The sequence below is a fragment of the Bombus impatiens genome, unplaced genomic scaffold (genome assembly GCF_000188095.3).
Source record: "Bombus impatiens unplaced genomic scaffold, BIMP_2.2 scf_0027, whole genome shotgun sequence".
Lineage (NCBI taxonomy): Eukaryota > Metazoa > Arthropoda > Insecta > Hymenoptera > Apidae > Bombus > Bombus impatiens.
In genome coordinates this window covers 334,574-350,166 of record NT_176446.1, presented here as the reverse complement: position 1 = coordinate 350,166, position 15,593 = coordinate 334,574, and the positions used below count along the sequence as shown (strand labels likewise).

The 15,593-nt window shown below is 34.7% G+C and overlaps 1 protein-coding gene across 1 annotated transcript; it reads left to right on the top strand.

The window, feature by feature from the left end:
- Window positions 1–137: 137 nt before the first annotated feature.
- On the top strand, window positions 138–13,840 carry LOC100742813 (calsyntenin-1). Its single transcript, XM_003484945.4, has 4 exons — window positions 138–271; window positions 7,961–8,240; window positions 10,303–11,114; window positions 11,198–13,840. The coding sequence occupies exons 1-4, from the start codon at window positions 166–168 to the stop codon at window positions 12,853–12,855; spliced, it is 2,856 nt and encodes a 951-aa protein (XP_003484993.1). The 5' UTR covers window positions 138–165; the 3' UTR covers window positions 12,856–13,840.
- Window positions 13,841–15,593: the final 1,753 nt, after the last annotated feature.

Here is a 15,593-nt window from a genome sequence, read left to right as displayed (position 1 = left end):
ATTCTGCTCAAATATTGACTTCGCGATTGTGCGTGGTGTCACAAGCGAGTCGTGTAGTAGACGGCGATGCTCTTTTAAAAAGCGAGTTTCTTGCGAGTGATAAGTCAAGTGCTGTCGGCCGAAGAATAAATAATCGGAGTATCCTGGAGGCAGGAGATAAGGAGAATGCTGTTGGTGGCTAGCACTGTGTTTTTCGGGTTGACCCTCGGTCTCTCCCACGCGAGCATCTCAGCCCTCGAGTCGACACCGAGCTCCTTCAACAATCATGGAGGTGATTTCATTTCTCTTTTCTCGTGCCCTACATTCATCTTATTTCTTCAATTATCGTTTCTTGCTTAAAAAAATTGCTTATAACGAATTGTTTTTATTCCTATCATCGAGTCACGCATCGGTTTACGGTGTGTCGCTGATTGGAGTGGTAAGCTCGCAGGTGCAATTGTTCTTTCGAGAGCACCTGCAGTCACCGAAACTGTTATGGCGAATTCATTGACTAGCCCCGATCGGTGTCGCGATACGTCTATGAAACTGTATACGATCAGTCGTGATGCTAAAAGAATAACACTTCAGCCAGATATACGGATTATATGTTACGATTCCACATATGACAGCATTAGTCACGCTTTGCGATAACAAAATAGATATGAATCAGATTGGACCCAGTCGCATCGGAAACTAGGACTTGATTAAAGTTAGACGGTTGAAGTAACGTTTTACGGCGCTATCAGGCATAGGTTTCTATATAAATCTGGTATTATCTTCTTTCTAACGCATAATGATATTTTGACAGGATAAGGTCGATTATCGAATATTTATTTAGATCTAAAAAGGATAAGAAATTAATTTTGGTGTTTATAGTTAAATTTTAATTGGAATCTTAACAGTACTTGGAATTACATCTAGATATATCTCTCCATGTAAACTTAGACAAAATTCTCGATGCTGTATAAATTACGATTTGCATTGCTCGAAAGTGGTTGCTGCAATGTTTTGCGTTTTTCAACATATCATTCGATACATCTTACACGATGTAATTTCAATAATATACGATGTATTTCTTTCTTACAGAGTCTCATAAAATACTATAAATTATGTTTTATACGTCTTAATGGTTGTCTCTTCGTTTCACTACAAACGAAACTAATCCATTTTATGACGATAAGAAACTTTACGATGTTATTAAATAATTTTCGTGACGTAAAGTGCGACTTTAAAATGTACATATTGTAATAAAATGATTCTGGTAATATATTTTCTCGTCGATATTTCGTAAAATATCTTGCGTAACAACGCCAAGTATTTAATGAACTGTGTGCGACAGTGTTCTATAAAGCGACAGTGTTCAGTACACACGACCGGTCCTTTCGTTTTCATGCTCGTCTTTTTATTTGTGCTAATTGTTCGACGTGTCTTGATTTGCAAATATGACTGTCTACATTGCAAGATAATTAAAAACAATCCCATCTATCTCGCGTTTATGAAGATTATTGCTTAATTTCGAGCACAATAAAGTCTCGTTCCCCGTGGAATTGAATCAAAACGTTTTTTGAAGCGCGCACGGCGATAAATCGACACAGACGTTCGATTCATCTCTTTTGAGCTTTGTAATATTATATATGTCCAATTGATAACGATGATTTTGATATCGATTATCAGTCAATTTGCTTCAGAGAAGCTGTATGATAGGTATGATAGTAAAACGTATAGTATAAGTATTCAACCGTAATATATAACGTATAATTATGCATGGAGTGTTTGAAGAACGGGAATTTAAAGTTTTAAGGGCTTACAGAATTTACTGAGAAGAATAAATGTAAATTGTTAATTATGATACATAATGTATAACTATATATAGGCTGCTAAAAGAATAAGAATTCAAAATTTTCTGGCTTTTCGAAATTTACCAAATGGAATAAAAAAGTGTTTAATCAACGTGGAATATCAAATCAATTTTTTTCACAGTACAGTGTAATTTGTACTGTTGGGTGTAAGAGGGCCTCAGTGGCAAAACTTCTTGAGAGAAGTGTCTCTAAATGCTAGCAAGTTATGTAATTATTTTGTATATCTAGTAATGTTTCTTTGAAACAGTCTCTTTATGATTTTATTTGAGAAACATGTAATCTTCCAAATAAAAAGGACAATCAAGTATATTTATCCAGATTTTAGACATCAATTATGTGTCTTACATACTCCTTAGAGAGACTTAAATGAAACTTTGTTTCCCTTTTTATATAAAGCTTTTGATGTTTTCTCCATTCATTTCAATACAATGCAATACCTACGTTCACGTATGTGAATCATAAATCGGTGTATACATACAATTTCAGTCATTTCTGTTTTGTTCCATATTGTCACGTTCGATATATGTATGTGTATATTTTTTTTCTATTGATCGTTGTAATTTAATCACATTATTTATTATGGGCGAGGAAATTAAGCTGACACAGATTAAGTATCATTCTAAGTAAATGTAAAATTACATACATTATATGATACATAATTATATTAGCTGTTGAAACTGTTACGAGTACTACTATCGATTTTGAAGTATTTAACAATCATTTAATGTTTAAGTAATTTAATCTGGCATCTTTGTTGACTAAACATTTCTTACTTCTCTTGATCAGTATTATAAGACCTTTTCTTTAGATTTAGGTGCAATAGTAATTTGGTAAATATTGATACGTATAAATCGAGTAATTTGAACTTCAGAGGTACGATTTAAAACAAAGATAGGAGAATCGTTTGATTGGGAATGCATTTAACTGCGCTCTTAAAATATACCCATCGGATCGATTGGAGATGGTCACATATTCGGGAAACACAGAACGACCCTAATTTTAGCAATAAAACGTTATATGCTGTGAAACATATATATGCTATACCAAAGCTATATAAATATGATTCACATTGTGAATTGTTTATTAATGTTCAAATTTAAAAAGCATTCTTCTTACATATCGCATATATATTTCAGATGTGATACAGCTGGATCAAGAATTTCAGGAAAAGCGAAAAACTATTTGAAAGCTTACAAAGAAATTATTTACTAGACATATAAAAAAATATAAGCAAGTCAGTCTAAATATACGCGTTGTTCTCCCTCGTTTCGGTTTTACGTCAAAAGTTCATTTCCTTCAAAGTTGGTATAGGAGGGCGTGATTGGATCGAAAATCCGTTGAAGATCTTAGCGAGCTTAACTATATTAAATTTGGCCATCGTGAAAGCTTCTTGAATAATATTACCGTAGATTAAATAAGATTTATGCATTTCTTTCTCGATCTTTATCGGAATAACCGATAGACATTATGCTAGTCGAGCAAGTACACTGGAGTATGCTAGAATTAATATAATTGGTTGTGAAACCTGATTTGTTGTAGCACGTCTTCGTTACAGCATGCAATGAAATACGTGCATGTACTTAAGGGAAATCCGTTCCAGGTTAATGGTTTAAAACAAGCTTGCCATACGATATAAATAATATGAAAGTAATAAAAAGAGTATCATTAATTTATTTCAATCTTATCCGCTGTACACGTTGAATCACGAACAATTTTATAAAAAAAAAAAAAAACAGCAATTTTCTAGATTTAAATCACTATGGAAAGAATTTATATGTTTTTTGCTTATATGAATGTTGTAGTGGATATCTGTATAGATGCGATAAACCTCGTACGAGGTATCAAATTATTACTGAAAAAAGTCATCTAGTAATAAAAAGCCTAAGCATTTTAACACTTATTAAAGAGATAAATTACGATCGTTGTGGTATCGTTCCAATGTACTCTACCTTACTATACTTCTCTGTTAGTTGGTTAAACGAATATGTTAAATTCAGCAGTTTGGTCAATGAAAATTAAATAGGTATAGGATGAATATCAATTAAAATATTGTTTTTGTGGAACATATCGTATAAATTTTATCTAGATCCGTGGACTATTTATTTGCATCTGAAAGAGTAATTCTGGTCTCAGCGGCAAGGTGCGAAGTGTCAAACTTTCTAGAAAGCAGCAGTGAACGTAGTTTCGTTCAATTTAAGACTTTACCAGGCACTCACGTGAAATGTTAGCGATTTCGATGTAACTTTGCAAGTAGATGGAGAACCAAAAGATATTAGACTCATGTTTACGAAATATTTCATCAACAAACTTTACTTTGACTTTCTGTTAGTTCCGTACAAAGCGATAGCTTAACGGTATACTGACTACAATTTTCCACACTTTCGGGACTTCATCGTAATTTTCCCAACATACTCCTCTGTCTTCCTACAATTAAATTGATTTTAATGCTATTGAGAAAAGCTATGTAACAGTATCGCGAACGTTTAAGCTACTAAATATTTATTCGTTCAATATTTCAGCGATTCGGTATCCACGGTTAACGATTGTTATTGGGTTCCTAATATTTTTCAGTTCACCGTCTACTTAAAAATACATTTTTTGGAAATTTCACGACCTATTAGCTTTAGCTATGCGCGGTAAAAGTTTGAAGATAAAACTTTTTTAGAGTGGTGCTCCGACATTTCGTCGGCACTGCACTTAACTTTATCAAGGGTCCGATGCCACCTTGATACAAGGTGCTTTTACTAAATACCAGAAATTGCTTTGTACAATTATCACCCTCTCTAAGGTATTCATGCTTACCTTTCCATTGACTAACCACCAATCGCACGTTTATGGACAACAAACTAACTATAACACATTCAATTACATTTCAATAGTGTACAATAGTGTACAAGCATCGCAAACGAAACGTTACATTAATTGAATGTTGGCTCCTAATAGATTACTGTTACTGAAATATTTTAGTGGGTCGATATTACTCTGCGATAATTGTAATAAAAAAAATGCAACTTTTTCTTTTACCACCAAAGGTAATTCACCAAAGGTAAAAACACTTAATGAAATTGAACTTGAACGATCTAGAATTATTTCTATTATCTTTATTCTGTTCGTGTAAACTTAGTTAAAATTATTGGAATTTGGCATCGACTACGTTGAAATATTATCTCAAATTCGGTTACCCTCGAATATTTGAATAGCGAAAAAGAACTTGAAATATAAGAAAATTTCTACCTAAGAAATAGCGATTTAAACGATTCGTTAATCGATTGATTATAATTTGATAAATCTCAATGTTCTATTGGTATCCTCCGCTATATCATTGAATCTAAACGAGTGTACGAGATTCCTGAAAAATTGTGCACGCAAACTCTTAAATTTCATTTCCAGAGAAACGCAGTTTTCTATAAACAAATTTCGTCGCGCGTTTTTAATTTAATTCTACCTAACAATTGTTATTGAATAATCCTCGCTGTATGTAATCTACTTTTATATTGAATTACGAGAACAACTCTGAATGGAATTGTAACAACCACGAGAGATACCTTTGGCGGTGAATGCGTTAACCACTGCTTTTAGCCTGAAATAGTAATTCTCATCTGTTGTTCGCGGATCGGTGTTAACGTGAAACACTGATGCGTCGCAGTGGAACACCGATATGGGGCGGAATAACGGTCAGCAATTGTTGTTCTACGGTGGAAACGGTATCGAACTTATCGGTTGTCAATGGTATTCTCGACGCGATTCATTCCATCATTCTTTCATTCAATTTCATTGAAATAGATGGTCTTGTTCGTGCAATCGATAATACTAACGTAGGAAACTGAGTTTCTTTGTTTATCCTTTTGTGTTAATACGATGAGCTGCTTAAAGGGGAATAAGATGAAAAGTAATATTCGAAGAGGAAAATTACGGAGCACATTTTTGTCGAGTAAAAAAGTTGTTGTTTTGTCGTTGTTAGTTGTTGGAAAGAGATTAATAAAAGTGTTTTTTTTCTGCGGTTCTTCACTTTTAATACTATTGGTAGACTACTTCATAAAGATATTTTAACTAATTTTTATAAGCTATAGGAAATAACTTACAACCTACGGGATCTTTGTAATACGATGTAGAATAATCTAGATAACATTACAAACAATTATACTCGTCAAAGAAATACAAGAAAGAATATCAAATGAATTTTTCGTTTCGTTTAAAAGTATCATCCTTTGGTTGAAACAATTATGCATGGAATTTTTGCAGTATTTGACTTTTAGTAATTCACGAGCCCGACTTTTACCATGCAAATGGATATCGCGATTCCATCAAAGCCCGAAATCGAAAAATCGCCAAAGCTCGTTCGGTTTTTCGGACGATCGCGGTGAAACTATCTCTAAAAATAAAGAATTCAGGTTACGTGTAGTTTAAATTCTCTGTGTAAAAGGCATTTACATATTCCGATCATCTCCAGCACTCTGACAGAACAAAAAGAAATGAAGGCCACAAGTGACAAACACGATAAGATGTATTTCCCATCTCTTGTAGAAGAAGAATTTTTTAATTCCATACGTTGTCGATTAACTCTATATTAAAATTATCATTACATTTGACATTGGAATTGAATATATGTTTCGTCACTTTCCCAAATATTTAAAAGATATCAATGCCAAGTTAAATTACCATAACAGCTAAGTCAACATTGTTCATTTTTTACAAAACAGTGGATTTATCGCTTATTTCCGAAGGACTTTCCATCTATAGATTATATTAAAATATATATGAACATATATTTCTTTTTCTTATCGACCATCAAGTGACGTAAAAGTAAGAAAATCGATAAAAATAGATCTATCGCGTGTTTATTATCATTTGATCTCGCGTGAAGTAGTATTTAAACTACCATATTTAACAATCAACAACCACTATAAAATATGAGTATTTCAGATCAGAGGTTTATGAAAGAAAACGTAAACAAACATTAGTTACCATTAATTAGTACACGAGGAATAATGGCCCAGTTGTTGTAAGCTCGGTAAATTATTAATCTCTGCCTGTTGGTTCTAATAAGGTAGGAATAACGAAGGTTCAAGTTTTCATGGTGCATGCACAATGATTTAAAATAATCGGCAAAGTTCTTTTTTAAACCAACGCGAAATTTTAATTAATGCATCTTGCATTGTTCGAGTTTCGAGAGATTCCTCGTTCTCTACCCTACGAAGCTTCCGGTCTATTTCTGTAAACCCTTATTTCTCTTTTGGACAAGCTCGTCGACAAAACAATTCCCAGGGATTAAATTGCGAAATTAAGCCACGACTCGTGATATTTTTAATTCGAAAAAAGAAGGGAAGCCACGCTTGAATAACTAACATTTAATATTTTATCACGGCTTAATAATCCCGTATTATGAACATTAACGTGTAATTCTTTCTAAGATTAATTTGACATAACTGTTACAGAGCAGAGAAATGAGAAAATTATTTTTGAACAAAAGTTTCCAACATGTGCAGCTTATAGTACTTTGAATAAGATTTATGACCAAATTATATGTTACTTACATAATATCTATCGTTTGATGTAGAGGAAGATGTTTTAATTCTTCTAGAAGCTTTTAAAGAACAGTTCTTATTCGAAACGACGATTGTATATTTTGAGATTTTATTAGCACTGCAACGAGACGCTGTTGTCACGATTATATTGGTAAAGTTTGAAACGAATTTAAAAGCGTGCATAGAAATTACAAGATATTTACTGCGAAAATATATTCACTAAGAAATTAGTATACAGCACGAATCACCTTCTAAAACACGTAACAAGTGTTAAAGATGGCCCCATCGAATATTCAAATCTATTAACATGGTGGAAAACTTGCTGTCTAATTACTTTCCTATTATGTTTCTATTACGTTCCTATGTCTGCCTTTGGACTCGTTTTAAACTTTACTGATACAATGACGATAGTCAGGCCTGATCACGGTACTAGTGAAATTTCAATACGTTTGGTACAACATCTTATATTTGGTGTAATGTGTTCATTACAAGTTTTTATAAGTATACTTCAGATACTTCGAGCAATTGTATATCGAGCTATGCTATTATTGTTTAGTTGCATCTGTGTTTGAACTACATATTTGTCTCTGCCCCCAGCTCCACGATTGGATTTGGACAGTCCAGAAAGTGGATACCATGGCCTGGTGAAGGAAAACGAAACTTTGGTCGAGGTCACGCCACAAATACGAGCTATAGGTGCCAAAGTCTGCTCCTTCCGTATAGCGAACAAGCACCATGGCGATGCACCCTTCGAGATTGTTTTGAAAGAGAAAGGAATGGCAGAGTTGAGGGCACTGAGAGTTCTAAACTGCGAGAAACGGCGTAACTACAAGTTCGATATCGAAGCTGTTGGCTGCAACGGATCGCTATCGGAAAAGTACGAACTGCATTGAATAAACTTGACATTTCGCAATCAGTGTAATTCGTTTTATCTTTTGTTCAAACTGATACGATGCGATACGTTCTATATATCTTTTATGTAGGTAGAGCAATGATACATATATATATATATATATATATATATATATATATATATATATATATATATATATATATATATATATATATATATATATATATATATATATATATATATATATATATATATATATATATATATATATATATATATATATATATATATATATATATATATATATATATATATATATATATATATATATATATATATATATATATATATATATATATATATATATATATATATATATATATATATATATATATATATATATATATATATATATATATATATATATATATATATATATATATATATATATATATATATATATATATATATATATATATATATATATATATATATATATATATATATATATATATATATATATATATATATATATATATATATATATATATATATATATATATATATATATATATATATATATATATATATATATATATATATATATATATATATATATATATATATAACGAATAGTTTAGTTTGATTAAATCCTTAAATGTAACGCGAAGCGACTTTTACGAATCGATTTTTTATTAATTTCCAAATTGCTACACGATAACCAGTTATTTTGTAACTTCCAATATTGACGTTTCATTTCATATCACGATACGATCCGCTTTAATGATTTAATGTTTTTGGAAATGAACTTGCATAGAACTCCATTAGCTTTCGTCTAGTTTTGTACAGAGATAAATTTAATATATACTAAATACGTTTGCCCTACCTTCCAGTATTTCTGAACTGGAACTGCTTCCTGTTGTTCTATTTTCTCATCTATCTCCACGGCGAGCTTCCGTTATATGTACGAGTCTTCGAAGCTACTGTTCTTATAAAGAAATTCGACCGCTCTTTATAATAGACTATACATACTAATACATTTATACTTTATAATTATCTAATCTTTGGATTTGATTACATCGATTTTGTTCGTAGATGTCGAACTCGAATTTTAAATTCTCTGTATATTTTATTATGTTTACTGATTATTTTGCGTTCCAATTACTATCGACTATACCAATGCGTGGAGGTTGTTACTAAAGTATAGAGTATAATGACGTTTGAAGTTTGCCTATACCTTAATTAACACTTTGACGGCCGCACATTTCGGCGCAGATCTTATTGCCAACCGCCGGTACTTCTCGCTCAGTTTAATAGAATAATTATACGAATTATCGTATAATTATGATACACTTTTGGAGAAAATCCATCATCATTACTGAATCTTTATCATATCATCTTAATTTATTCTGTACGCTTATGCATTATACGAGTTTATTTATTTATTTTCTGATCGTTGCATACAGTTGTAAAAAGCGGGATTATAATCATTTCCTGACTATTCACTTTCACTGGATCATTAGACTCACAAATTGCCGGCCTTTTCAGTGCATTTGTAAATCGTTTCGTTTCAATAGAAACAGTATCAAATATAGGAATTATTTGTCTCACGCGTAAGTGCCGATTAAATTAAAAAAGAAGAAGTTACGTAGACGTGACGGGGGCAGACAACAGATGGTAAAGTAAAATGACGTTTACGTAATAGCAGCGATCAAAGTGTTAAGAATAGAGATACCAGGAGTCCTAATTTAGGACGTTTAATAAAAAAACTTTTATTTCTTGAACATGAGAACATAAAAACATATTCAACTTCATAACGCAGTAACAGATCGCATTGAGATAAAGTAGTTTATAGAAAGATAAACCTTGTTACACTATTTATCTATTTTTTACTTTGATGAAGATAAAGTTATAAATTGTAGGATTCATTCTTTTTAATTATAGTTAGTATATAGTTAGTAATATTATGTATTATTATATTAAACATCATACAGTTATATGGTTAATATGTAATATTTAATCATATAACTACGTAACTAATCACATATGACAAAAAATATCTAAAAGAACAACGTTGTTATTTTAGTGCTACGGTACATATTACCGTGGTGGACGTGAACGAATATGCACCACAGTTTTTGCAACCGGCCTATGTCAGTACCGTGGACGAAGGTCGCCTATACGAAGAAGTTGTCCGCGTGGAAGCATCCGACAGAGATTGCACTCCGAAATTCGGTGACGTATGCAAATATGAAATTTTGACAGCTGACCAACCATTCATCATCGACAATGAAGGAGCGATACGCAATACCGAGCCATTGGATTATGAGCGATCCCATAACTACATTTTGAGCGTGGTAGCGTATGACTGTGGTATGAAACAATCTGCACCTGCTATGGTTACCGTTAAAGTCAATCGTGTATGCGCCCCCGGTTGGAGAGGAATTCCAGAAAGGGTTGACTATGCCGCTGGCGTAGGTTCTCAACCGTTGCTTCCTTCCGCTAGGCTAGATCTTTGCGACGCTCCCTGTATATTGCGCAATGTTCGAGCCACCTTAACTCTTGCTACGGACCATATAGGGAAAGGTTGTGACCGTGACACATACGGTGTACGCAGCCAACGTAAATTGTGCGGCGCATCTCGCGATAGCGTAGATTTATTGCCAACTCCTGGGCCTACGACTTCCTGGACCGCATCTTTGTCTCGAGACGAAGGCAGGGAAGCGGATGAAATCTTTGAATTTGACGGCGTTGATTCTGCTGCCATTGTACCTAACGATGTGCTGGAGCATAGCCTGGCACAAAAATTCACGGTCGGAGTTTGGGTGAAACACCGACCTCGACCCAGACAAGACCCTCATGTTAAAGAACACATCTTGTGCGCTGCCGATGATCACAGTAAGTTTACGTTAACTGTTCTTAAAATATACATCGGATGAAATAGGCTTGTATCATTAAACGATCCATTGTTTGATTTGCAGAGATGAATAGACATCATTACGCCCTGTTTATTAGAAACTGCAGACTGATTTTGCTACTTAGACGTGATTTCTCAGAGGGTGATCCTAATATCTTCCGGCCTGCCGAGTGGCGTTGGAAACTTACTCAAGTGTGCGATGATAAGTGGCACCATTATGCCGTTCAAGTCGACTTCCCCCACGTGATCTTATTCGTTGATGGAGAGGAATGGCATACAGACGAGAAGAATCCGGAAGTGATCGACGACTGGCCGTTGCATCCTGCGAAAGGCGTTAACACAACTCTCGTTGTTGGTGCATGCTGGCAGGGTTCCGATAATAAAACAAAACATCATTTCCGTGGCTATCTGGCTGGACTGTCCGTGCTAGTTGGTCGAAACGAGAAACCAGACGTGTTGTCTTGCTTGCGTCGTTGCCAGGAAGGTATTCATGTGCCATCGATGGATCTGCTTCAACCTGGAACCCAATTGCTCACCAATTGCGATCTAACAGAGGTACGAATCGACGGAGATAATCGCACTAACGTTGAGACGCTTCTCCGTCGTATTGGTTATTCCAACTCCAGACGATTTCCTACCCCGGGTCGCCGTAATTTCCGTTTAGAAACAACGATCGTTTGCGAAGGTAGTGAAGACAATCCGCTCCCGGTACCAACTGTTCAATCGTACGTCACTGTTCTACCACCACCTCGTCCAGGCATAACTGTCAACGGGACCGGCTACGTGGCTAGGGAATACGCAGATTTTCGTCTAGGTGTACGCGTGTTCCCAGACACTCGTGTCACTGCCGGTTCCGCTGCCAGATTGGATGCATGCGCGGTCAGTGTTTATCCGAGTCTTAATCCCGACCACGAGAGCTTAGGTTTACCTGGCGATGCTCTGCGTAGATTCCGTTCTATCACTGCGCGTGTAGATCGCGATGGTGTTGTTCTCTCTGGCGCTGACACACCTTATAACTACCAACAATTGATACGTCTCATCATGTATACGAATCGCAAGCCAGCTTACTATCTTGATCGTGTATTCAAACTGACTTGCTCCGAGCTCAGCGGTCGATTCGCTAGCAACGAATACGTGCAAACTCTCGCTGTCATTCATCCGAAAGAGAAAACTACCGCTCTTCCCCATTCTACTCCTGATGATCCACCAATCGCCAGAATTCTGGAACCAGCACCTGGACACGTGCAATTGTCTCCTCATCACGCAGATTTGCCAGAAGAGTATGCAACAGCCGCGCTTCGCGAAGGTAACAGAAGCATCGGGGGTGCAAGTGGTAATCACGCAGTTACCATTGTCGCTGTTGCTTGTATCTGTTTCTTACTCTTAATGGCGGTGGTGGGAGCAGCGAGAGTCAGGGGAGCCGCGAAGAGACGACCATCGGCTGGAGATGAATTGGCTGCCGAAACTGAAATGGCCTGGGACGATTCTGCATTGGCTATTACCGTGAATCCAATGGAGAGGCTCACAGAACACGATTCTCATCATCAGAGCCAGAGAGACGACGATGTCGATGACTCCGGAAGTTCAGATTCCGAAGATGGATCGTACAGAGATGACGATTTAGATAGTTCCGATTGCGAGAATGATTGTGAGCTGAGCAATGGCCGACATCGCCGACATAATTCACCTCATGATTTGGAATGGGATCATCGTGATGTTTAAACTACTATTTCTCTGCATTCACCATCCCCTTTCTTCATATGGTGATTAAGTGGAGTACTAACTCATATTGTTTGTCATTAATCCCTTCCAAAAAATCATTATTATTTCTTTTCTTATGACGCTTCGTAATGCATATAGAACGAACGTGATTCTATAACGAGGTCTGGTAAATTATAAACTATTCTAATATTTATCACTTGAAACTTTTCGAACTTGAATGCGTCTTTTAAAAGAACATATTAATATTTTCGATAATTAATCTCATATTCCTATGTATAAATACGAAAGCGTCGTATTATATCCGTCCCCATAGATGAAGACATATTGGTATCGTACAATGTTAATGCACACCAACTAGTTAGTACTCTCCTTAAAAGCCAGCAAAATTTGTAAGAGAGTGCGGGACGCTTTATCGAATAGTTAAACTCTTTCTGTCTACAACACGGTTGATGTTGATAGATGAAAGATACACGTAAAAGATACTTAAGTTTACTGGGAAATTCTCGGTAAATATTGGAAGTAATTAATTTATATTTGACTCTCATTACTGCTAATAATTATTATTATTATTAATATTATTATTATTACTGCTATTTTTATTATTACCATCATTATTTTTATTATCAGTAGTGGTAGGACGAGGGAACTTTTTTATACTCTTAATTATCTTCTCCTCCTTTTATTCTATTTTTATTCTATTCCACTATTACTTGTTATAAATATTTACTAACGCTAATTACTATACTATATATTGCTATTATATTCAATTATCATTTCCTTTGATACACAGGACAGCCCGATGACGTAATCTGACTGTTATCTAATTGAACATATTACTCTTCCTTATTTCTAACTTAACCCTTAACGCTCCGACTTTTAATTGCGAATATCGACCGGCGACTCCAACTTATTCTCATCATACTTCGACTTGCAAGTTTTTAAGTGTCAGATTTTAAATGCTACAATGACGTGTAAATAATAATATTAAAGTCATTCAAAACGTTCTTTATTCACCTTAGAGGTAACATAATTTTGATTACAATATCTATATTAATTATAATTGAGTAATGTGTGGAATTTTTTAAAACATTCGCATTACTTCCTTTTGGTGAACAAGCAAGACGCTTTTTCTTTTTCCCTTTTGGCAACTGATTTATTATATGGAGTTTCTCACCTAAACGTTGTTCCTTATCTGTTCCGGAAGGCCTGCCATACACATTGTTATTCCGAAAGTTACTTATGAGCTGACTTACTGATAATTTGACAAACTTATAATGTGACAAAGCGCTTTCTCCTTTCCTTTCCTGAGAAATCTTGTCAGGTATATAAGCATTTATTACGCTTGTTTCTAGTCCCCAAAAGAACAATTTCCGCCACCATTTCAACGATTTTCTCAGAAAACAATATGTTGATGCATATTGATCGGCTTTATCTACACCATCTATATTACTCGTATAATCTGCAGTCACATTTGCTTTTGAAACTTCTTCAATAGTACAATTTCGTGAAAATCTAGTTATAACTCTTGACCCAGAGGTGTGATACGTGCTCAACATAGTGACAATTCGCTTGTCTTTCCAAGCAAGGAGTAACTAATTTGAATGGCGCATTGCAATTGTATTCGAATTGATAAACTTCGGATTAGAAATTCCTTGTGGTATGTGTTTGCGATTTTTTTGTATTGTACCTGTTATGTGGCACTTAATTTGTAATAATTCCTCTGCCAGGACTAAACCTGTATAGTATCTATCTGTGTAAACGTGATATCCTGCATAGCTAGGAACGGAATGTAACAATTTGTTACACAGATGTAAAACTATTCGTGATGATATTGGTAGATCTGGTTTTATAAGATCTTGCGATGCGAGCTTGCCATAGTCTGGTAAAATGCCATAAACGTATACGGATTTTTCGTCGGCCAGGACAAATATCCGTATTCCTCATTTAGTGGGTTTCTGTGGATTGTAGTTTATAAAACTAACCCTCCCCTTAACCTTCACAACAGCTTCGTCTATAGAAACTTTTTTTCCGAGTACAAAATAGTCTCGGAATTTCTCGTCAAAGTATTCGATGAAATTGTTTACTTTTTGAACTCTCGTTCTGACGCCTTGAGCTTTTGAAGCGTTCTCGTTCGAGTGTAACATCCAAAAAATTTTGCAAGAAACGCTTCCGGCTGAAAATCCGCTTATAGCCGCAAAAATCAAAATTGTCATCGTCGCTATCTATATTTTCCTCACAAAGATAATTTATTTTTCTTCTCGACATAATTAATCATCGGTGATGCCTGAAAGGCACGCTTGGAGCGTTAAGCGTTAAACTTTTTAACTCGATATTTGATCTCATAAGTATATATATATATATATCTATATATTTTTTCCATAACAATCGAGTCTTTCATATTCGACTAAACTAAGTATTTAAAAATCGTGGATGCCCAGTTTATTATTAGCATGCTATCAATGAGGACAAACAATAAAAAAATAATATATACATAGATATATATTTCTAATCGGTAGCACGTAAAATCGGGCTGAGCCTAAAGCCATCGCATGATACTTGCCCAATTTTCCACTTTATTTTTAAGTAAAAGAAAAAAAAAGGAAACAAAAACCTCTAATATAATTTGCACAATGTTCCTTCCTAATCAATTTACAAAAAGAAAAAAAGAAAACTCTTAGCTCTTAGTAAGGACATTGCCGCGCATCTTATGATAGTGCTTCACCATTAAGTACGGTATA

Coding starts and splice junctions, on each gene's coding strand:
- LOC100742813 (XM_003484945.4), top strand. CDS start 166: ATGCTGTTGGTGGCTAGCACTGTGTTTTTCGGGTTGACCCTCGGTCTC. Junction 272..7,960: donor CTCCTTCAACAATCATGGAG/GTGATTTCATTT, acceptor CTCTGCCCCCAG/CTCCACGATTGGATTTGGAC. Junction 11,115..11,197: donor GTGCGCTGCCGATGATCACA/GTAAGTTTACGT, acceptor TTTGATTTGCAG/AGATGAATAGACATCATTAC.